This window comes from Hyla sarda, chromosome 1 (genome assembly GCF_029499605.1).
Source record: "Hyla sarda isolate aHylSar1 chromosome 1, aHylSar1.hap1, whole genome shotgun sequence".
Lineage (NCBI taxonomy): Eukaryota > Metazoa > Chordata > Amphibia > Anura > Hylidae > Hyla > Hyla sarda.
The window spans coordinates 65,253,539-65,279,318 of record NC_079189.1 but is presented as its reverse complement, the minus strand read 5'-3'; the positions used below and the strand labels follow the sequence as shown (position 1 = coordinate 65,279,318).

The 25,780-nt window shown below is 43.2% G+C and overlaps 1 protein-coding gene across 1 annotated transcript in view; it reads left to right on the top strand.

The window, feature by feature from the left end:
- The window catches only part of TAPT1 (transmembrane anterior posterior transformation 1), a gene marked incomplete in the record, with an annotated part of 65,456 nt that overhangs the window by 20,282 nt on the left and 19,394 nt on the right, over positions 1–25,780 (top strand). Inside the window, 5 exon segments of the mRNA XM_056555190.1 lie at positions 13,302–13,420; positions 23,489–23,651; positions 24,120–24,255; positions 24,992–25,089; positions 25,226–25,295. Of these exon segments, the coding sequence (XP_056411165.1) occupies positions 13,302–13,420; positions 23,489–23,651; positions 24,120–24,255; positions 24,992–25,089; positions 25,226–25,295 (586 nt within the window).

Sequence of the window (25,780 nt, the reverse complement as noted above, 5' to 3'; positions counted from 1 at the left end):
AAAAAGTTAAATAAATTACAGTAACTCTTCCTGGAGTCCAAAACATAAAAGGAGTTAATCTTTCCATTATAGTTTATTTTTCCTGCTCATGCCTGGTTTTGGTTTACAACATATGCAGGTGTGAATGTGTTATTATATTGTATGGTCTGTCCAATACTCGTGTACAGGGCACATGAGAGAGTGGAGAGGTAGAAAAACATCCAAGTCTTTGGGTAGGGCAGATCACACAGCCTGTAGCAAGGGAGGAAAATACACAAGAGGAGGAGGATGAATCCCATAGGCTGTGTAGAAAGAAAGCACATCACCCATGACAAACTCGGGGGGTAATCGCACACTTCTCAGGAAGAGTATCTTTTAGGGAGTTGAGATCCTTACAGCTTCTAGAAAAGGCAATCAGCCCAGGAATATTGCTGTGCCCATACATGACAGCTAGTGAAGGCACCAGCATCCTTCACACACATCTTAAATTCAGCATGTATTAGTGAGAGGCTGTGTCCACATTAGAAAAGTCTGGAACTAGGAGCAGGTTGCAAACTGCACATCAGGTAGTGTAGAAATAAATGAAGGAATGAAGACTGCATGTGGGTTTTTTGTCTGAAGTCCCATGCAAGTCTTTAGGACTACTGCTTTTGAGTGTGTCGGTTCAGCTTTTTTTGGGGGGGCATAATTTTCGCCCCAGTACACCCACATCACACGTCCTTAGGCCACAGTCTCTTCATCACAGCTTAGCCACACCTTGCTCCACATCTTCGAGTGAATGTGTCGGTCTGACCATGCCCCTTCCACAAGCCACGTCCCAGAAAGCCATGCCCCTTCTATTTTCTGCCTACAATCTCCCCATCACAGTTCAGTCCCACATGTGGTCAGGATATAAGGACAGAAGTGTTATTGTTACTTTTTCCTCTCTCACAAAGTTTAGGTAGAAACACCAGGAAATGCCAGGTACTCGGCTGCTGGTATATATAAAACGTGCATCTGCAATACTGTCACCCCTATGTAATGACTGGCACACTATGCTTACTCTTGGTTCAGCAGCTTTAACAACCTAATGTGGGGGTAGCTGCCTACTATTATGGGGGGGGGAGCTGCCTACTATTATGGGGGGGGGGGAGCTGCCTACTATTATGGGGGGGGGGGGGGAGCTGCCTACTATTATGGGGGGGGGTGAGCTGCCTACTATTATGGGGGGGGGGGTGAGCTGCCTACTATTATGGGGGGGGGGGAGCTGCCTACTATTATGGGGGGGGGGAGCTGCCTACTATTATGGGGGGGGGGAGCTGCCTACTATTATGGGGGGGGGGAGCTGCCTACTATTATGGGGGGGGGGGGGAGCTGCCTACTATTATGGGGGGAACTCCCGAGTGGGGGAACATGCTGCCTACCTAATGTGGGGGGAACTACAAGGTACTGTACATTGCGGTAGAGGGGTAGTCTTATATGGCGAGTATATCCCAAACTCTTCATTTTAACTGTAAAAGTTGGGGGTCGTCTTATACACCGGCATATACGGTACATAAAGGGAATCAACACGGTAAAGGAGGAGAAGATATTTAAAAGAAGAAAAACTACCACAAGAGGACATATGTATAAATTAGAGGGGCAAAGGTTTCTGCAGTAATATGAGGAAGTATTACTTTACTGAGAGAGTAGTGGATGCATGGAATAACCTTACTGCAGAAGTGGTAGCTGCAAATACAGTGAAGGAGGTTAAACATGCATGGGATAAGCATAAGGCTATCCTCCATATAAAATAGGGCCAGGGATAGGTTTCAGAATATTGGGCAGACTAGATGGGCCAAATGGTGCTTATCTGCCGACATGTTCTGTGTTTCTAAGTCTATGGCTGTCATGCCCCCTCCCGTAGACTTGCATTGAGGGGGCATGCCTGTGACATCGCGAGGGGGCGTGGCCGACCCCGCAGCACGAAAACCGCGTTCGGAACATTTAGTTCCACGCTGGCCTGTGGAGTACCCCTGTAAACAGTTTTCTGATCAGTGTCTCGATTTGTGGTGGATACATCACTTTATAAGGGGGAACTCTATTGCTCTGTATACAGTGAAGACAAAATCAGTCAGATATTAATTTACATACTGTTGTACAGATTCATGATAGTTTCCTCAGTTCCCACAGACAGCCTATGTGAGGTCAGATTTTGGACCTAAGCAGTTAGATCAGGTTCCCCATAGCCACCTGCAATTTACACAATCCATGAATTCACAATGTGAATTAAAGCGAAAAGATCACATGGTCAGTCTGCGCAAGATAAGTAGATGAAAGCATTTGCACAGTTATTTTACGGTTCACATAATGTGTAGTGCGATGTGTTGTCTGCAGTGTAGCGGTGACATCCTGTAGCTGTCACTGTTACCACAGAAACAAGGAACGTCACGGGCAGCCGGGGAGGGGAAGGATCTGGGCTGCTCCTTACAGTCACACGCTTGTAACGTTATCTCATTGCAGCATATGGACTTGTGGGTATAAACATACATCTGTATCATACGGATGGATGTTTTCAGGAAGTTCTAAGTTGAGCATTCCCAGTTATGTTTATGCCTTTTTGAGCCCTATATCTTGTGTCCAGAATACAAAACTGAAATTCACCGTTCAGTCAACAAATGCCTTACTTTTATCGTTCTTGCAGGTTGCATTGGCATTGTAATTGTATGTGTTATATTGATGGGTTATGTCAGTTCTTTGTGGTCCACCAATGTGTAAAAAAAAAAAAAAAACGTATCACGTATTCACGGGAAAGAGGGTGTCTGATTACCAGGAGTCCAACCTCTGGGACAACCCATGCATTATCTATGAGAGCACTGGAGGTATAGAAGCATTGTACTCGGGTATCTCTGGCGCTTCCATAGAGAATGCTTTATAGTGCAGGGCAACATGACTGCTCTATTAGTTTAGCTAATGGACTTTAAGCCAGCATGAGGCACTAGGCATGACCATATGACTGTCACAATATAGGAGCCTTATTTTGCACCTTTTTACTTCCACCATATAATGTTGAGGCTTACCTGCCTCATTGGGGATTGAGGTTTAAGTGGCCACTGTCAGGTTTAAAAACTTTTTTTCTATGTTGTACAGTGACCCCCTCGACCTATAATGGCCCCGACATACGATAATTTCAGCTTTCGATGGCCTCTCAGAGGCCATCGCATGTTGAAGGCAGCATCAACATACGATGCTTTTGTATGTCGGGGCCATCGCATAAACGGCTATCCGGCAGCGCTGACTGCTTCAGCTGCCACCGGATAGCCGTTTACGGTGCCCCGTGTGCTCCGGTGACGGTCACTTACCTGTCCTTGGGGCTCCGGCGCTTCCTCTTCAGGATCCCCTGCATCGCCAGCGATCTCCATCGACGTCATCACGTCGCTGCGCACGCTGTCCCATCATCCGATAGGATCGGCGTGCGTAGCGACGTGATGGCGGCAACGGAGAGCGCGGATGCCGGGGAAACAGGCCTTGCCGGAGCGTCGGGGACGCGGCGACAGCGATGGATGGCGACATCCCGGGCAGCGGTGACGAGCGGCGGGGACAGGTGAGTACAACTTCCTCTAACAGTGGTCTTCAACCTGCGGACCTCCTGATGTTGCAAAACTACAACTCCCAGCATGCCTGGACAGCCGTTGGCTGTCCGGCATGCTGGGTGTTGTAGTTTTGCAACATCTGCAGGTCCGCAGGTTGTATACCACTGTCCTATACTTTACATTGCACGGATCCCTCAACATGCGATGGTTTCAACAAACGATGGTCCGTTTGGAACAGATTACCATCGTATGTTGAGGGACCACTGTACATTTTGGCAAAACATTAACCTTTCTAATATACTGATAAAAGACCACTAGCGGTCCCTATACCATCCAGAAACTAATCCTGTCTGGCTGCAGCATCATCTTTGTCCCAGCGGAAGTACAGACTGGAGGGACAAAGTCCAGTATGTGAAGGTGGAACTAGCACTCCTCTGTGCTTACTCCTGTCCTATCAGACTGCATCATGAAAACGCAGAGGATAGGGTTATCGAGATGCCTGCAGTGATTGGATGAAGAGACACAGCACAGCAAACTCAGGGAGGAAGTAAATGCATGGTGTGTGAGGGCGGGCTCGGTGCTTGCCTTGGATACTCCCCTGTGCAGTGGATCTCAGAATAAATGAGCAGCAGAACAGAGGGATTTGTGAGCCAAATACAGACGTTAGACACCTAAAACAACATGTAAAGAACCTGCATGACCTACAGGGTAACATAGAAGCATATTTTTTTTCTGTGATATAACAGGTAGGCTTTAAAGGGAACATTAAAGGGGTATTCCAGGCCAAAACTTTTTTTAATATATCAACTGGCCCTGGAAAGTTAAACAGATTTGTAAATTACTTCTATTAAAAAATCTTAATCCTTCCAATAGTTATTAGCTTCTGAAGTTGAGTTGTTGTTTTCTGTCTAACTGCTTTCTGATGACTCGCGTCCCGGGAGCTGTGCAGTTCCTATGGGGATATTCTCCCATCATGCACAGCTCCCGGGACGTGACATCATCATTGAGCAGTTAGACAGAAAACTTCAGAAGCTAATAACTATTGGAAGGATTAAGATTTTTTAATAGAAGTAATTTACAAATCTGTTTAACTTTCCAGAGCCAGTTGAGATTGATATAGACATAGATATATAGATATATAGATATAGATAGATAGAGATATAGATATAGATATAGATAATCTCTATCTAATATAATAAAAAAAAGATAAGGTTTTGCCTGGAATACCCCTTTAAGACAGTCTCTGGCAGAATCTCTTCACCCCACTGGCCTTTGATAGATCTCCTTCTTTTGGGTAAAGGGCCGCAGGGGACTGCCCTGATGTTGTGGTTTTGGTAGCATAAAAAAACTCACATGTTTTTTAATTTTTTTTTACATTTAAATTTTTTTATTTTTTTGTGTGTGTGCAAATCTGCAGCGCATCCCACCTGTGGAAATCTCCCTGTAGTTTTTGCCTGTCCATGATGATGACTTTTCGTTTTTCTTGCTGAAAATCCCTGTTGTGTCATCTTTCTGATTTTAATATACAGATGAAATAGCACCAGGGGATCGGTGAAGGAGCCAGAGAACGTGTAATGTCGCAGAGCAGTTAGTCAGAAGCTCCTGGCTTACTCTGTGTAACATTACCTGGCGGAGTGCCATGTGTGGGGTTGGAGCCCAGAGACTCCCTGTGCACAGCTTCTTCTTCCTTCCTCTGTCCGCAGCATACTCCGAGCGGTCACTCGTGTCTCCTGGTAATAGCCATCTTATCTGAGGATCTGTAATATAATGGGGAATAGGACATCCCATCAGTGTTCCTGTCACTGCACATTCTGTATAATCTATTGCTTTACAGGATTACCTTAACTAGCAGGGCATGTGCTCTAAAAGGGAAATTACCATCTCTATTGCATAGGCCAGTGGTCTCCAACCTGCGGACCTCCAGATGTTGCAAAACTACAACTCCCAGCATGCCCGGACAGCCGTTGGCTGTCCGGGCATGCTGGGAGTTATAGTTTTGCAACATCTGGAGGCCCGCAGGTTGGAGACCACTGGCATAGGCCATCATTTTCTGATCTGTGAAGATCTGATCTCTGGGACCGCCACTTTAAGAATGAAGGGTACACTGCGGTATCGTAGCTTTGTACACCCCAACTGAGTTTTTCACTGTACAGCAGCGCTCCCATGTGCCATGCTTTACACAGCTAGAAATGCAGGTAGCTTTGCATCTACTTTACTCTCACAACGGGGGGTGGGGGGCAGTTCTGCAGATTACAAGATGGTGGTATATCCTGTCCAGTGCAGTCCCCCCCCCCCCCCCCCCAAATGGCAGTGCAAGTGCATATGTAGTTTTTGCAGCTAACTTAACTTCGAGGAGTCCACTCCCTCAGTAGGTATAATGGCTTGCAAAGGGCTGTTTCTCACTAAACGCTCTGCAACATTAAAGGGAATGTGTCGCCCAGATTTTCCATGTTCTCATTAGGGATCGACCGATTATCGCTATCGGCCGATATTCACAATTTTGGACGTTATCAGTATCTGCAATTACCGGTGGAGAAATAGCCAATAACTTATACCGGAATATCAGTATAAGTTATCGGCCTGAAAGTTCACAGATTATCAGTATCTGTATCGGCCCTAAAAAAAATCAATATCGGGCGATCCCTAGTTATAGTGGGTAGAGATGAGCGAACTTACAGTAAATTCGATTTGTCACGAACTTCTCGGCTCGGCAGTTGATGACTTTTCCTGCATAAATTAGTTCAGCTTTCCGGTGCTCCGGTGGGCTGGAAAAGGTGGATACATTCCTAGGAGACTCTTTCCTAGGACTGTATCCACCTTTTCCAGCCCACCGGAGCACCTGAAGGCTGAACTAATTTACGCAGGATAAGTCAACTGCCGAGCGGAGAAGTTTGTGACGAATCGAATTTACTGCAAGTTTGCTCATCTCTAATAGTTGGGGCTGCCATCTAGCCTGAGCTGTTTTCAACAGCATTTAGTGATATACTTTACGGCAGGACCCATGAACAATTTACAGGGCCTGTCCCATTCACATGAATTGGAGATGTTAATGGGATATCTCTGTGACCTTTTCAGAGGTGACTCTATAAGGAGGGGGGATGCTGAGCTGTGCTATGAATGGTGGATCCAGTGTGATCTGTAAACTGGTGTCACCTTTCACTGTGCTCCTGTGAAGAAAGGCATTTCTTGGAAATGATCTCTTTAGAACAGGAAGTCTCAGCTTAGTTTTAAGCCTAGTGGCTAGAATGGAAACTGCAAGATTTAAGGATTATTATGAAATATAGAAAAAATTACAAAAAAAAGTCAGCAGTGCCCAGTGGAGTGCTATTGGCCTATGACTCTCCACCACTATGGTGTTGCCCTCAAGGAGAAACATTACTCCTTTAAAAGATATGGTTAATGTAAAAACCTGATTTAAACAATAGGTCATTTTCTGATGACACATTGCCTTTAAGAAATGGGCCACATGGGTCGCATCAGTAATTCCCAGCCTGTGGCTCTCCAGCTGGTCGGGAATGATGGGAGGTGTAGTTTTGCAACAGCCACAGGTTGGGGAGCAGAGTCACGCGGGTTACATCAACCCTGCCTCATGTGAAGAATGGGCAAGAGGTAATGCAGCAGGAGTACTGCATCACACCCCCCTGAATATTGGGGGGGGGTCACATGGTAGCTCTTACTATAGAAATTTTTTTTTTAGGCAGCAAACTTTGTAACTTTTTGTTACTCTACATAATCTCAAGCAGTTTTGTCTAGAAAAAGTAGCTCCTGATAAAGTCTGGTAAAAAAGCAAAACTACAGATTAGCCAGAAGTCATTATCATGGGATCTCCAGCAAATCCGTAGGTCACCAGCTTTTGCAGAGGCAACTCGCATGCTACAGAGTTGGCGCCAGTTTTAAATATGTATCCTGCCACTACAATATCATTAGAGACGTGCTTTAAGCTTCCGCGTGACCTACACGGTGGTTGTTTCTCCACTTGCATTCCTGTTTCTCATAGATTTGTAGTGTTATGTCTATAGGCCATGTGTTATAGAGTTCTTTCTCTAATCCATGTTATGGAGTTTTATCCTGCAAATCTTATGTTCTTCCCCTCCCCGCCCTTGTTTCTCTTCCTTCTTATCTGCATCCCCTATGTCCTAGTTATATATTCTGTTTCCAGTGTCACATTTTGCCTCCCGCCATGACTTCTTCCATCCCCCCCTTTAAATACTGCAGATCTCCTCATCTTTTCATCAAAAAACCTGAGAAGGCGATGTAAAGTGCGCTCAAACCCTCTGTCAGCAAAGTGCTGCTCTACAAGGGGGTGACAGTGTCTGAACTGTAATTTTAGAAAGACTTGGCATTGATCGCAGTCAACGCAGACAGCTAAATGTGGCAGTAAAATGTCCCACCTTGCCAGGAGAAGATGTGAGAGCGCATGCCTGGCAATCACTTCCGAGGATTTCCGCATTACATGCTAAAAACTGAGCTGGGTGAAAAGGTGGCTCACTATGTTGTCTTCAGCACTGGGCATGCAATGGGTATCCAAAGGCTGAAATGTATCGCCTATCTATGGGTTATGTATATCAAAAAAGAAAGAAAAGCTAGCCACTATAGATAGATGCACACCACAATAATGATATAAAAAATTTATGAATCTTTATTAAATCACCCAACAAAAAAGCACAGACATTTAAAACCACTTAAAAACACAAAGAACGTGGTGGAGGGTTATAACCCAAATAACCACCAACCCCCCATGACTCAAACCACAATCCCAAATATGGCTATCACCACCAGCTAATACTGTACCTTCTAACTATTGTATGCATGTATACCAGGGGCTATCTCACCAACCAAGGGGGGGGGGGGGAGAGGGAGACACAGCTGTGCGTGTGCTGTATACAGAGTGTACCTGCCGCCATTGTCTCCAATGCGGCCGTAAGTCCACGCCACGTGTCACATGACAAGGAGCCAGAAACTACGTAATTCGCATATTGCGCATAAAAATTTGCATGTGCATAAAAATTAGCATATGTGCTAAATGCGCATGCGCAAGTTCTATTCGCATGATTCGCATAATAGTGCCCTTCTACTCATGTCACAATATGGGGATACTAATGTGTTATGTATTTCCCCCATTTATAGGTATAGCTTATACAATTGAGACATGTAGGTCACTTTTATTGCTATTTGATATAGATATGCATGGGTGTTTGTTTGAATTTTAGGTTACATGTGTTGACAAGATGCATCAGACAGATATGGTCCAGCATGCATTAGTATTTACATTTTATTTCATCATTTTGTTTTTTTCAAATTTTTTTTTTTTTTTTATATGATCTGGTAGGGCCTACCAGATCATATAAAAAAAAAAAAAAAAAATTAGGAACACATAGAACACATATTAGGATCATTTCTTTTGTCAATTTTAGGTCCCTGCGACATTTGCTTGCTTAACCCCTTAAGGACGCAGCCCTTTTTCACCTTAAGGACTGAGCCTTTTTTCGCAATTCTGACCACGTCGCTTTACGAATTAATAATGCGAAAATGCTTTTACCGAATATTCTGATTCTGAGATAGTTTTTTCGTGACATATTCTACTTTATTTTGGTGGTAAATTTTCGGCGATACTTGCATCCTTTTTTGGTGAAAAATCCCAAAATTTCATGAAAATTTTGCATTTTTCTAACTTTGAAGCTCTCTACTTGTAAGGAAAATGGATATTCACAATAAATTTTATTTTTCTTCACAAATACAATATGTCCACTTTATGTTGGCATCATAAAATGGACATATTTGTGCTTTTTGAGAAAATTAAATGGCTTCAAAATAGAGCAGCAATTTAAAAAAAAAAATCATGAAAATTGCTAAATCTGAAGGGACAGATGTTACAGAACTACAACTCCCAGCATGCCTGGGCAGTCCAGGCATGCTGAGAGTTGTAGTTTGGCAACATCTGGAGGGCTACCGTTTTGGAACCACTGTAACAGTGGTCTCCAAACTGTGACCCTCCAGATGTTTCAAAACTACAACTCCCAGCATGCCCAGACAGCCTTTTGCTGTATGGGCATGCTGGGAGTTGCAGTTTGGCCTTCCTAGTGGTTGCCACAGTAAAGATCGTTTTACTTTCACTTTCAGTTTCACTTGCGCTCTGGAGGCGGGTCCGCTGGCTGGATTTAAATATTCATGAGCGTTGGTCACGTGAGTGCTCGTGCCTATTGAGCGCTCACGTGACCAACGCTTATAAATATTTAAATCCATCCGGCGCCCCTGCCGTGAACTGTTTTCCCTTAAAGGAACAGTATTTTCGTTCCATTGTGCCCGGGCTGCAAAAAAAAAAAAAAAAAAAAAAAAACTTGAACTCACCTTTCCTCTGTTCCCGTGTAGCGCCACTACAGCTGTTTGGTCCTCCGGTCCGATATTCTTCCTTCTTCCATGTGCACGGATCGTCACACTGCGTTCAGCCTATCACCGGCCACAGCGATGTCCCACATTGGCCAGTAATAAGCTGAGCACAGTGTGACGGAAGAAGGAAGAATACCGTACCAGAGGACCAAACAGCTGTAGTGGCGCTACACTGGAACGGAGGAAAGGTGAGTTAAAGTTTGTTTTCACTTTACCAGCGCTTTTTAGCTGAGCTGTGATTGGGTGATTGTGATGGAGAATCATTCCATTTTTTTCTTACAAACAGTTTGATAAATCTGGGCCACATTTCTGTTTTTACAACTTGGCTCCATTTACTTCTATACAACGGAGCTGCAATATCACACACAAACTGATGACAAGAGACCATGGTTTCTAAAAGAAAGCAGCTATGTTTTTCTAATCTTGGTTCACCCCTTTACACCTAAGACAGCTCACCATTGTTCATCTATTGGATTCCGATAACGTAACACACATTAAAGTGCAAGTCCAGTGTCATGATTTTTAGTGTCACCGTAGGGAGACGCAGGCCACTCTGGACGATTAAGTTAGGCAACTGTATCACGCTCAGCAAAGTTCGGTGCACGAGTCCTGTTCAGCTCCTAAAAGCACTCGGAGCTTAGCATAGTATGGTTGCCACGGCAACTGTACCGCCCAGCAGGCTCACAACTTTGGACTTAGTTTGAAGGGCTACTTCAGAACTTAACAACTTATTGCCTATCCACACGATGGGGGATAAGTGTCTGATTGCGGGTGGGCCGACTGCTGGGATCCACCGCAGTCTTCTACCCGGCACCCTGGCTCTCCCCATGCACTGAGCAGTTGCTGTTCTTTGCGCCGAGCTGTGAATGCTCAGTGCATGGGAGAGAGTCAGGGCTCCAGGCAAGAGATCTCGATGGGTCCCAATGGTCTGACCTCCTCCAGCCCCGCGATCAGACACTTGCCTTCTATCATGTGGATAGGGGATAAGTTAAGTGCCAGAGTACTCCTTTAAGTGCTTAGAATAAAATCGCTGCTGTGCTACAATACCTTTATACTTCCATACAAGCCGTGTAGCTGTACACCCTAGATAGGCATACATTTTTTTTACAGAATTGTGGAGTTAAAGGGGTTATCCACCATAAGGCGATTTTAGTACTTACCTGACATAGTAATGGACATGCTTAGGAAGGATCTGCGCTTGTCTTGGGGCTAAATGGCTATGTTGTGAGATTACATAACACTGTGGCTAGCTGTTTGTGAACTGGTATTTCCTGTTTGTTTTCTTTCTTTTTTTTTTTTTTTTTTTTTACTACAAATCCCATAATTCCATTTTCCTCCCTCCCACACATCAGCCACCCCACCCATTGAAACATAAATGAGCTGCATCCAAGACCCGTGGTTTTCAATCAGGGTTCCTACAGCTGTTGCATTATTTGCAGATTGATCTCTCTCCCACCAAGCGATCTCTCCACCCATTGAAGCAGACAGGCTCCCTGTCATCAGCTGACTAGTCATGTCAGGTCTTTGCCACATTGCAAGCTGGGAAAAATCTGAGACAACAGTCATTTTGTATGCTGGTAAAAATAAATATTGGGGTGAAAATCACAGAAGAATTGTGAGAAAACCGTCGCACACAGGTACAGACCCTGTAGCATAGTCAAATAAAAAAAATTACTCCTTTAAATATGAGGGAGGATAATTTCTTCAAATGAGGAGAGAGCTCTCCTTTTAGGCCACGTTCACACGCCATAATTTTCATGCCAAATTCTGCATTGGAATTCGGCACGGAGATTCCGCTGCAGCAGAGTCCTGTTGAATTTAACAGGATATTGCTGCGCTTTACACACAGCAGAATTTCCGTGCCAGATGTTTTCACCATGGAAATTCCATTTTCTGTGTCAGCAGAAAGAATAAACATGCTCGTTCTTTCTGCGGACTCTGCACGGATGCATAGCTGTCTATAAAACAGTGCATTGCTGTGCGGTCCTAGCGCTGGCATGTTTTACTGGAGCCTGCAGACTGCTAAATTTCCGCACTGAGATTTTCTGTGGGGACATTCCAGTGTGTGAACAACCACCCAGGTTCTCTAAAGAGCAACAGATGCGTTGGTCAAGGATAAAGGTGGCTATAGAATAGCTGTGGCCCAAACACTTATTCAGTTGTTTGTCCTGAATACCCCATACACGTGCACTCTCAGCTTAGCTAAGCATGCAGTTTTATTGGGGAGAGAGGAGAAAGTCACTGACAGATACACCTAGTGGCTGCCAATCCCCAGGGTAAAACAAAAGGATCTGGAGCTGACATTCAGAATGCCCAAACTATTACCGAATATCATCCCTCTATGCACATAAAAAGTCAGCTCGTCCTGCTGAAATCATTGGGTGCAGCCAACTTTTCTTTAAAGGGGTACTCCGCTCAAAAACATTTTATTCTAAATCAACTGATGCCAGAAAGTTAAACAGATTTGTAAATTACTTCTATTAAAAAATCCCAATCCTTCCAGTACTTATCCGCTACTGTATAATACACAAGTTCTTTTCTTTTTAAATTTCCTTTCTGCCTGACCACTGTACCCACTGCCAGGAACTGTCCAGAGCAGGATAGGTTTTCTATGGGGATTTGCTCCTACTCTGGACAGTTCCTAAAATGGACAGAGGTGTCAGTAGAGAGCACTGTGGTCAGACAGAAAAGAAATTCAAAAAGAAAAGAACTTCCTGTGTATTATATACAGCAGCTGATAAGTACTTGAAGGATTGGGATTTTTTAACAGAAGTCATTTACAAATCTGTTTAACTTTCTGGCAGCAGTTGATTTAAAAGAAAATGTTTTCCAGTGGAGTACCCCTTTAATCTGTATAAGACGACCGTGTTTCCTTAGTGCAGTGTCTCCCAAGCAGGGTGCCCCCAGCTGTTGCAAAACAACAACTCCCAGCATGCCCGGACAGCCTTCGGCTGTCCGGGCATGCTGGGAGTTGTAGTTTTGCAACAGCTGGAGGCACCCTGCTTGGGAAACACTGCCTTAATGTCATAGTCGGCTCAGAGACAGCATGGTGCGAGAACATTATGTCCCTGGTGATGTTGAGGAGGATGGGCCATTGAGGTTAACAGCCATCAAACCTGAATTTTCAGTAGAGTTGGGCTTTAAGCCCAGCAATGCCCTTTATTAGTTCAGGGAGTGGCAGTAAATAATAGCGTAACATATTATTATCCATGTACCTAGTGGATTTGTACAGTATAGGGCCGGTGTGTTACACAAGGTGTGATGTTACTAAATGTACCTGTTTTGTACATTATTTAGCAATTCTAAGCTGGAAAGTGCCAGATTGTCAGACCTTCTGGTTTATTGGAGGTCAGATATAATTGTTGTTCATACTTTGTCTTGCAGCTGATGTTCTTCGGGTTCTTCCTGTGCCTGGACGCCTTCCTGTACGTGTTCACACTTCTCCCATTGAGGGTCCTTCTGGCCTTTGTCAGGTTCATTACTCTACCTTGTTGTGGGTTAAGGTAAGAAGCCAAAAAATTGCCACTGAGATTGCAAAGTTTTCTTCCTTTAGAAGTGTGACTGTTAAAGGGGTTAACCAGACTACATAATAGCATGCAATGTCAGGCTGCTGCTTCCAAAGCCGGCAGGATATTGTCATGTATCAAAAGAGGCATGGACTCAAGGGACAGGGACATAATACTCCCCCTTTATAAAGCATTGGTACGGCCTCACCTGGAATATGCTGTTCAGTTTTGGGCACCTGTCCATAAAAGGGACACTGCGGAGCTGGAAAGGGTGCAGAGACGCGCGACTAAACTAATATGGAGCATGGAACATCTTAGCTATGAGGAGCGATTAAAGGAGTTACAATTGTTTAGTCTTGAGAAGAGACGTTTAAGGGGGGATATGATAAACGTATATAAGTATATAAATGGCCCATACAAAAAATATGGAGAAAAACTGTTCCAGGTTAAACCCCCCCAAAGGACGAGGGGGCACTCCCTCCGTCTGGAGAAGAAAAAGTTTAGTCTCAAGGGGCGACACGCCTTCTTTACCGTGAGGACTGTGAATTTATGGAACGGTGTACCTCAGGAACTGGTCACAGCAGGAACAATTAACAGCTTTAAAACAGGATTAGATACATTCATGGAACAAAATAACATTAATGCTTATGAAGAAATATAAAATCCCATCCCTTCCCCAATATCGCGCCACACCCCTACCCCTTAATTCCCTGGTTGAACTTGATGGACATATGTCTTTTTTTGACCGTACTAACTATGTAACTATGTAACCAAGAAAAACCTTTTTTTCCATATATCGACTGGCCCCAGAAAGTTAAATGGGCACCAACCAACCTTTTTTTTTTTTTTTTTGTACTTATGTACTACAACCTATCTCTAATATACTTTCATTATTTTTTTTATTTAAATAGTTAATTTTATATTTGAAAACCGGCCATTAGGGGTCTCCCTCCTAGTGGCCGGCTGCAGCCTGCCGTGACGTCACGACTGAATTAGGACCGATGCCGGCCGGGCAATCGGTCCTAATTCAGTCAGACAATCAGCCTGCGCTCGCTCCCTGCCTGTCAATCAGACGGGGGAGTGAGCACTGAGAGCACAGAGGATGCGGCTTCCTGGCCTCGCACGCCGGCCCTGCCTCCCGGCCTCAGGACTACCCTGCACTAAGTGATTTTCGGGGTGGGGAGGTGGACGGTAGAGCGGGTTTCGCGGCGGCCGTGGGGTCGGGATAGAGTGGGTTGCGGCCATAACAAATATATATTGTTTTCAACACAGGATGCCTCCAGTTGTTTCACCACTACAACTCCCAGCATGCCCTGACAGCCAATAGATGTTGTAGTGGTGAAACAGCTGGAGGCGCCCTGTATAGATGAACTAAGGGCGGAAGTTGGCCCCCCCCAGCAGGCATCACTGACGTTGTGCCTGCTGGGGAAGTCTGCCTGGTTAGTGAGCACACTACCAGACAAAAAGCCATTTTTAATATAGTAAAAAAAAATTTAAAGGTAGAGCGGGGGTTAAGGATAGATGGCAGTGACAGAAAAAAATGGATGGTGGGAGCTACTCTTTAAACAGATTTGTAAATTACTTCTATTAAAAAATCTTAAACCTTTCAGTACTTATGAGCTGCTGAAGTAGTTGTCCTTTCCTGTCTTGGAAATCTCTTCTACTCTGTGCAGTTCCCGAGACAAACAGAGATGTCTGTTGCCAGACAGAAAAGAACAACTCAACTTCAGCAGCTGATATTTATTGGAAGGATTAAGATTTTTTTTTATAGAAGTAATTTACAGATCTGTTTAACTTTCTGGAGCCAGTTGATATAAAAAAAAAAGTATCTTTCCTGGAATACCCCTTTAAGGTCTAGCTGTCAGCCCTGTAAGGGTGGTGAGTATTCTAGCCAGGGACCAACGGTTGGACCCCCTGTGATCAGCTACTTATCCCCTATCCTGTGGATAGGGGGTAAGATTGAGGGCAATTCCGGGTTTATACATCTTATCCCCTATCCAGAGGATATGGGATAAGGTGTCTGATCGCAGGGGTCCCGCTGATGGGGACCTCCATTCTGTGCCGGGCGCTGCCCACGAGAGGGGGGACGTGACGCCACGCCCCCTAGTGATGTCATGCCACACCCCCTCCATTTATGTGTATGGATAGACATGAATGGAGGGGGCATTGCTGGGCTTATCCTTTGGATAGGGGATAAGATGTATAAGCCTGGAATACCCCTTTAATCGTGGCTAGAGTTCTCCTTTAAAAGGACCCATCACCTCTCCTAACTTTAATTGTAAAGGCTGGTTTAGCACAATGTCCAATGTGTGGAAATCAAGAACACTCCTATGTATACAAGTTCATATTTATTACGATTAATATTGAACAAATCCATGCGTCTCCATGTCATCTCGATGTGTGTCAATGGGTAGAAGTCTGCGGCATTATAATGTCAATGAAGATAAAAGAAGAATATTCCAATGTTCTGAGTCCTGTATATACGTCAGTGCAGTTGCAGGGTCAAGCATTGTTTGACTCGACAACTGCACAAATATGTATTCCCTATGAACAAATCTGAAGCATAATTCTGCATGAAGGCATTCCTCCACTATCCCTCCTGGAAATTCCGCTTAGATGCCTGACCCAGTGGCCAACCCCCCTCCCCCCGCGATCAGACTGTAAAGTATGGTTATTTCCTACTGAATTGGAGCGCTCAAAAAACACTTGCAGTATTTGGCGCAGATTTGATGCGCAGGATTTAAAGCTGTGTTCAGTCATTCAGTTTACATTGAAATGTGCAGCAGAAAATCATGCGCATCAAATCTGTGCAGAATACTGTACATGTGAATAGACCGTTAAGATAATTTTTTTTTTTAATTGCCACCAAATTTTAGTATTTTTTCATTTTAAAGCATATTTTTATACCTTTTTTAAATTTTTTTTTTATTTTTTTTTTAATATATACTTTCCCATCCCCCCCCCTCCCCCCCCCCCCCCCCCACTTTTGTCTTTGTCAGTGTGCCCTTAAAAATTAATCTCCCAAGGGAAAAATAAACTCTAGGGATGTATGAAAACAGCTTTTACCGTACAATTAAACAATTAGACATACAAAATGAACATACACTTATGCATGGCACACAAGAGTATACATAGTAAATACAAACAAAAAGGCCAAAGGCTGTCCGGGCATGCTGGATGTTGGGAAACGCTACCCTAGTGGGACAAAAACATTTTTATGGATAAACTTCTTTAAGAAAATACAAAGTAGAAGCAGAAGTTAAGTCGCTGACATTTTGCCCCATATGTAACTCCCAGGCTGTAATGTTCCACACTTTATAACCTAATTCATAAAATGGATGAAGATGAGCATTGTACAAAGCTATAGGAGCCACCAATTGTCTTTGTGGCCATAGAATTGCTACCTAATATTCTGAGTATTAGAAGCTGCAGACTTTCATTCATTGTTCTGCTTGTGAAGTTTATTCATTGTGAAATATCGGCAGATTCTTTAGCAGGTAAATGGCGTACTTATGTTACGGGAGACAGGGCCGCTGCTGTAACAACAATGTTCCTAGAGCTGGCATGACGATATTACAGTGCAGACAGTGTAACATAAGCTCCTCAATGGTACCTCTCCTTGGTATGCAGATAGTCCATACTGATAATGTAAGCTGTATAAGCAAGATACATAAACTGCTTAGTGCTGTATGAATATGTATATACAGTAGATCTGGAGGGGTCAGTGAGGCTGGAGCTGCAGTGTCGTCTCTAAATATTATATCATATCATAGCTGAATTTCTGAACCACGTCTCTGTGAGGTGCGTTTTAATGAAAGCAAAATGCAGATAGGCATTGCCCACCATAGACGTCTAATGAATAGAAATCTGTCCGCACGTGGCTCTCTATAGTCTAGTCTATAGGCAACAGCTGAGCCAGCTTTCTGTCAGTGAAAGAGAACATTATTGTTTATGCTCAAAGACTAAACCCTACACATATCTATTACTTTACACAGCTGAGGGTTTGCTAAAATTCAAACCAGTTAAAATGATTTTTTGGGAGGTGGGCACCCAGATCTCTGTCCTGTTCCGATTCCTACATTGTCACCCATCAGGCTGCTTATCTCAAAGGAGATTGTCTAGACTGGATAAAATTGTAGCAGACCCACTGCTTTGGACAAGTCTGTAGGGATTTTTTTTTAATCCTTTTTGATGAATATATGTATATTGTGTATGTACGCACACAATCATTACAGTTCACTGAAGAGGAGGGGTGTTCCCTTGGGGAAACTTTTTTCTCCCTCACTCCTCAGAGCTAATAACTGGCTGCTCTGTGCACTGAGGCTCTCTGACATGCCCCATCTCACACATCAGGATGATTGACAATGCAGGAGCCTGACAGAGCCCTGCTTGTCCTGCCCAGACTTTCTGTATTTTGTCACCGCACAGCGACACGGATATTAGCTGCAGGGACATGACAGTGTTTTGGACAGTGGAGGGACACCTAGTGGTAAGTCGAATAGAGCATTTTTTCACCCATAAATATACACTTTTTTTTTTTTAACAATATATATTAGAAATATACATGTAATGTTATCTACATATCCAAAAAGTTTTTTTGCAAATAACAGTGCCTATTAAATATTGGTGGCTCCACTTAGGACTCATACACATCTGCATTGAAGTTCAGTTTGAAGAATCCGTCATAATAATAGGACATGCAGTTGTTTGATGCATCTCTAGTGTTGAATGGACAGACACACCAGACATGTATCCCTATGAAATATACAAGGAAAAGCTAAGATCTGGTACTGCATCTTAAAAGGGTACTCCGCTGCTCTGTTTGAAACAAACTGTTCCGACGGCTGGAGTCGGCAGCAGGAGCTTGTGACATCATAGCTCCGCCCCTCAAGACATCACGCCCCACCTCCTCAATGCAAGTCTATGGGAGGGGGCATGACGGCTGCCACGCCCCCTCACATAGACTTGCATTAAGGGGGTGGGGTGTGGCGGCATGAGGGGGCGGGGCTGTGAAATCACAAGCTGCCGGCTCCAGCGTTCAGAACAGTTTATTCCAAACGCTGAGCAGCGGAGTACCCTTTTAAGTCTCAGTACACCCGCCTCAGAGAGAAGCTTCCTTGGACCTGCACCTTTGCTTCCCTTCAGTGATGGTGCTCAGCTTCAAACAGTATCCACAAAACCAGCAACATGAAGAATCTGAACCCTGCACTCACTACTCGGGGATAGCTGCTTCTTGGAAGACTGTGTGCATAAACTTACAAGCAGCGGACAGAGGTCCGTACACACTCCTATCGTCAAGTTTGCATTTTGCCTCCAGGTTGTTGCATTCGGTGATCATTGCCACCATACAAGCACCTTTTATCGGCTTTGCTTACTTTCCAATCATATCTCTCTAAGGCTGCATTCACACCACTTTTTTGCAATACAGTTCCTGTATCAGGTTTTTGATGAAAAACTGATTCCTCAAAACCGGACTAAACTGTATCAAAACGTGTGTACAAATTTTAACCCGTATACGTTTGAAAATGATGTCCGGTTGCATCCATTTAAAAAAAAAAAGTATATGTTTTTAACTTTTCATTCCATTCGGTGTGCACTGCGCATGTGCAAACTCAAACGGATTGTGCAAACCGTACACACATACGGTGACAACGGTTCTCATTGACTCCCATGTTAAAGGAACCATATATGGTTTCTATACAGTTTTTCACCCAGACAAAAAAACGTGGTAGGCTATGGTTTTGGGTAGGACAAAACCGTACAAGACACAAAAGGTATACAACCGAATTCATCGTTTGGCATACGGTTTTCAATGGAGAGTCAATTCATACTGTTTTCAATACGGTTTTCAAATTGAAAACTTATACGGGAACTGTATTGCAAAAATGTGGTGTGAATGCAGCCTAACAACCAAGCAGTAGCCTTCTCTCAATCCGATTCTACCTGTCGGATGGAGCTCCAAGAAGAAGCGTGTCGTAAGCCCTTGATTACCTATAGAAAACCTTTCACTATATAGGTGAAAATAAACAGCAGTAGGATTAAAAAAGGGAGGGAGGTAATGTCACAAACCAATTGGTTACCCAAAATGTCTCCTCCTAAACTACCCTTGTCAACATTGTTCATTTTGTAGTTGAAGGATAGTTTACGGTTGAAGGTAACACCATGTAATGAAATGCACCTGTACGGGGTAGAGAAAGCTAGAGGAAGTATGCATAAAACAGCTGCCCCTAACACCCCTGTTTTCTGTCTGCAGCCCCCCTGCTTGTAAGTGTATGCGTAGTCTCTAAAGAGTACCTGTCACCAAGCTAAACTTTTAATATATTGTTCCTTATGTAATTATAAGGCATTTTGCTATTTACTTGCTGTTAAAATTCTCAACATTTTTATATGTTTTTAATGTGATTGAAAAAACAGCCACTAGGTGGCTCTGTTCTGTTCCCTGTGCAAGTCAAGCAGTTTGGTCTCCTCCCGGCCTGGCAGGAGACCAAACTCAGGAAGTACATGCGGGGCATGGCGAGGCACAGCTCTCGCAGGCTTCAGTGATGTCACGCCAGCTGGGGAACGCCCACTTTCTCCTGCCGGGAGCTCATACAATGTGAGCAAGGGGAAAGGTATGATACACAGCTTTTTAAAGCTCGGGTAAAAAGAAATTTAAGGGCAGGAGGGATGTTAGGAGTAGTAAGGGAATATAATCTGTTAGTTTCGAAAATTAAGGTTTGATGACAGGTATTCTTTAAAAAAGAAGCATAAAGATGATTTTTCATGTCGCTGCTTTATGACTCTGTCCCGGGTTGACCATAACATTGTAAAGCTAGAAATTTTTGAGTGGTACTATGAAAGCTCCTTTCAGTGTCTACTAACGTCTATTCAAAGATATAAATACTATTAAGATATAGGGGGACATTGATCAAAGCATCTGGTAATTATTTTTTTTCTTCTTAAAATTGTCGCAACTTTCTGTGCAACTTTTTCATTGTGCAGTGCCCTAAGCAAAAAAAAAAAATAACTTGCTTACCAAAGCAAAAAGTGACTATTGACTTGCAGTGGTCTGAGATTTATATAGTGCAAAAGTCACAACAAATGAAAAAAACTACTAAATTTACTCCAGCTCAGATATGGAGCAGAAAAAGCCACTACCAAAGCAAAAAAAATTGCTTACATGAAAGAAATTTATCAACAGGCTGAAACCAGTTAATAAATACCATAAGTCACACATAAGCAAAAAAAAATTGTAAGAAAAAAAGAACAAAAAAAGGAATACATAAGCAAACATTGATAAATGTCCCCCATAATTACTATAAAGATATAACTATGCCTGCATCATACTAAATCAGTGTTTCCCAACCAGGGTGCTTCCAGCTGTTGCAAAACTACAACTACCATCATGCCCGGACAGCCTTCGGCTGTCCGGGCATGCTGGGAGTTGTAGTTTTGCAACAGCTGGAGGCACCCTGGTTTGGAAACAATGGGTCTTGTACTAGTTCATCTTCAGTGAAGAATTCCAAACAACTCTGTTCTCTAAAAACAGGGATGAATTTACTTAAAGGGGTAGTCCAGTGGTGAAAAACTTATCCCCTATCCTAAGGATAGGGGATAAGTTTGAGATCGCGGGGGGTCCGACCGCTGGGGGCCCCTGTGATCTCTCTGTACGGGGGACAGGCTCTCTGGCCAGATAGCGGGTGTCGACCTCCGCACGAAGCAGCGGCCGACACGCCCCCTCAATACATCTCTATGGCAGAGCCGGAGATTGCAAAAGGCAGCGCTTCAGCTCTGCCATAGAGTTGTATTGAGGGGGCGTGTTGGCCGCTGCTTCGTGCGAAGATCGACACGCCCCCTTCCCGCGGGCTGTCGGGGCTCTGTACAGGAGATCGCAGGGGGCCCCAGCAGTCGGACCCCCGCGATCTCAAACTTATTCCCTATCCTTAGGATAGGGGATAAGTTTTTCACCACTGGACTACTCCTTTTAAATGCACTAAAACAATGCCCAGATTTATCAAACTGTGTGGAGGGATTTTCCCACAAGAACCAATCACAGTTCTGCTTTCACTTTACCTCAGCTCATTTGCTGAGCTGTGATTGGTTACTGTGGGAAAATTTCTCTCTTTTTTTTCTCACACAGTTTGATAAATCTGGGTCCATGTGTTACAGGTTCAGAACAAATCCTTAATTAATCGTTAATAAACCCAATTAACACATGGGGGAGATTTATCATTGCTTTTAGAGCATTTTTTTTTGTCTATGTTTTGGCGCAGTTCAGGAGCAAGCAGCATATTTAGAGACTTTTATGTGTCTTTTGATATAGACAGTTTCACTCTTTTTGCCTACCCGTAGAACTTTTTCTTTTTGACCTTGCAGTGGTCACGTATTTATCATTTGCGACTTTTGTCATGTCTCTATTTTGTGCGCAAAGGTACTTTTTTTAGGCGCAAAGCTACACCACGTACCAGTAGGTGTGAGAATCACTTCTACCTTCCGTAATTCAACCTTTATCCTCATAGCTTGGGTCATAGCTGGGTGGTCTTGGCGGCTATCTGCCACCAGGACCCATCTATAATGCCAGACATCACTGATCAAGGTGATGTCCAGTTTTAACCCATTAGATACCGCAATCAAGTTTGATTGTAGCATCTAAAATGCAAGTAAAAATGTCCTGGCAGCTCTGTGAAAGTAAGTAAAAACACCTAACCTTCCAAATTCAGGACCCGGGAAAGTGTCTACTTCCCTCTCTCACAAGTGTCTAGAAAAAGTGTATGTGGTAGAGCTTTACCCACCACAGCAGAGCTGCGCAAAATTCATCATCCTGCTGCACCTTCTTGATAAATAAGATGCATGCTAGTCAAAGCCACCACCCAAATAAACGTGGGAAAATAGCTTTACTGTGGACATTCTTTGATAAATCTGGGCCATGGTGCGCCATATAACTAATAACACTCTACTACAAATTGACGTGTGCCGTGGTTCGTATAGCAGACTTACCTATACAGCGGTCCCTCAAGTTACAATATTAATCGGTTCCAGGATGCCCATTGTATGTTGAAACCATTGTATGTACAGACAATAACTCTATTGAAACCTGGTAATTGGTTCTGAAGCCACCAAAATGTCATCCAAAAATAGGAAAAAGGCGAGGATTAAAGAAAAATAAGTAGATAACTAATACAGATAAAACAAGTCCTTACATATAAAAGTAAGAAAGATCTGCTGGGAGCTATAATCACTGTCTATGTAGAGGACAGGAGCTTCTTCAGGGTCCTGGACAGTACACACAATATCCCAAAAAAGTAAAATGGAGCCGCCCTCACCTAGAGCAGCCATTTCTGGCACAGGTAAAGAGTAGTACAGAACATGTAGTACCTCCCTGTACTGTAGAGGGTGCAACCAGACAGCCAGTCAGTACATACACTTCAGTAATACAGGGGTCTTACCAGTGAATGCCCATTCTGATTGGTCGGTTCTTCCAGACATGGACATGTTTTGCAGATCTGGACTGTCCGTAGCATTGTATGTTGAGTCTGGTTTCAAGTTACAATGGTCCAGAAAAGACCATTGTATGTTGAAACTATTGTATGTCGAGGCCATTGTAAGTTAAGGGATCGCTGTACCAGTATGTATGGCACGTGTGACTGTCTGGTACTGTAGCTCAGCCCATTTACTGAAGAGGTGCCACACTGCATTACCGAACTCCCAGCACCCTGGTTGGGAATCGCCGCACTACAGCATCTATACTGCAATGAAGTGTCACATATTATTGTTGTGTGACACTAGATGGCAGTACGTCCTCCTTGCTGTTTACCTTAGTTTAGTAGCATCTCCGGAAGGAATTTCATCAACGCTGAACTCTTGAGTTTAGATGTCAAAATTTTGACGTAAATTTTTACGCAGGTCTCTCTGTTGCTAATCACTTTTGATTATGTCTTCAAGATTATTATTCAAGATTTATAAAGTTGATGGACGTGTCTTTTTTTTGCAACTGTAATTATGTGATTGCACATATGTATGTTACTTACAACCGCTGCACAGAAGACGTAAATAAAACTTCTGCCTTTTTGTTCTTATATTTTTCAGTGGTGGCCGTGTTCTGCAGCCTGCGCAAGTCTGTGACATCCTAAAGGGGGTGATAATGGTGATCTGCTATTTTATGATGCACTATGTGGACTATTCCATGATGTACCACCTGATCCGAGGACAGTCCGTCATCAAGCTTTACATTATCTATAACATGCTGGAGGTAAGTAAAGGGCAGGGTCCCCAATATGAAGCATGGGTGACTCGGTAGAAACAGAACATACACTAAGCATGCCATTTGTTGGCTATTGCTCAGTGAGTCACTGTTGATTTATGGTATGGTACTTATTATGTGTAAGTACTGCAACATTTTTTTTTTTTTTGATAAATTTGCATTATACTCACTTTCCAAGCAGAGACACAGGGTCAGATTTACTATTACTTAGTGCGGATTACCTTTTGTAAGTCGGACCTGTTAAAGAGCCTTGGCACATGGTTTGGCATAGTCAAAGAATGTAGAATAGGTCGGACGAAGATTTACATTGTAGCTACATATAGTACTAGATAGACTGCTTTTTTTTTTTTTTTTTTCTCTTTTGCATATGCAAATAAGTTACCTACATATACCTGGTGAGGCACACAGGATAGTGTCTTTAGTGGCATATAAACGTCATCTCACCTTTCCTTTCAGGTTGCTGATCGCCTGTTTTCTTCCTTTGGACAAGACATTTTGGATGCTTTATATTGGACAGCTACAGAACCGAAGGAGAGGAAAAGAGCCCACCTGGGGGTTATCCCTCACTTCTTCATGGGCGTCCTATATGTCTGTATCCTTTACATAGTACACACATATATACTGTGTATACTACTCATCTTTGCAAGAAGATTGACTGAATCATATTTCTAAATGAGGGCTTCTCCGCTTTAGACAATCCCTACTTGTTAGAAGGCTATTTTTAATAAGCTGATCATAAAGTGTCCCTCTACTGGGGCCCTTAGTAATCAACTGTAATCTATGGAAAACAGCGCCTTGTAGCGCCTCCACAGTGAAAACTAGTTATTACACTTTATATTCGAATCAATGGGTTGGCTGTTTAAAAATAGAACGTACAGTTCCTTCAGGAGGACTGACACTTTGGGGGAGATTTATCAAAACCTGTCCAGAGGAAAAGTTGCTGAGTTGCCCAAAGCAACCAATCAGATCGCTTCTTTCATTTTTCACAGGCCTTTTCAAAAGTGGAAGAAGCAATCTGATTGGTTGCTATGGGCAACTTTTCATCTGGACAGGTTTTGATAAATCTCCCCCTATATTTTTAGTTTTTTCCCAATTTGCTGACTACAAATTCATATGGAATCTCTCAGAATAATAGTAATCTCATGTATGTAACATTATCCTTCCCAGAATGCACTGCAGTGTTCACTTTTATACCTTAACCTACACGACAAGTGTAGTCACTCTAAAGCCACATACCTGTTCTAAAAGGGGCTTCACACAATGTCCAAAAGTGTTCATATAATGACCAGAAACCAAATAGTTATTTTCCTTATGGGTTATGCCCCCAGTTTTACACGCCATCCTTATATTAGTACAAGCAACCACCTTGAATGTCGCCTTCAACTCCCACAACAAGTCCCTCCTCACCATCATGATGTCTAATAATGTAAGTGCTCTGTAGAAATGATGTATAAACACTAATACCAGACTAAATAGTACATGCATATGTTTCTGATGCCAGTGTACTTTAGCTGGAAGTAGCACCATTACTTGCATGTTTACTTTGTCTATTTGCTTTTCAGTTTGTTGAAATAAAAGGGAGCGTGTTCAAGAAGTTTGAGAAGAACAATCTGTTCCAAATGTCCAATAGCGGTATGTGTGTTCTGTTTTTTTTATAGCGGTATGTGTTCTGTTTTTTTTTATAGCGGTATGTGTGTTCTGTTTTTTTTTTATAGCGGTATGTGTGTTCTGTTTTTTTTTTATAGCGGTATGTGTGTTCTGTTTTTTTTTATAGCGGTATGTGTGTTCTGTTTTTTTTTTTTATAGCGGTATGTGTGTTCTGTATTGCCTGGATAATGTGTAGCTGATTTCTGTAAGGGTAAATAGAGCAATGTTAATATGCCACAAAATGCAGCACCACATGCTCATATCCATGTTTCTGCCACCAATGCCCATATACCCCCTTAAAGTACTTGTCCAGAGAAACAAACAACCTGTGTAGGTGTCAAAAGGTATAATAAAGCAACTTACTTAGATAATGTTATCAACCATTGTGCAGAGATCTTCTATTATCAGCTCAGTGGCCTGGCTGGTCTCTGAAGCAGAGCTGCTCTGTCCCTGCTCCCCTCCAGTCTGCT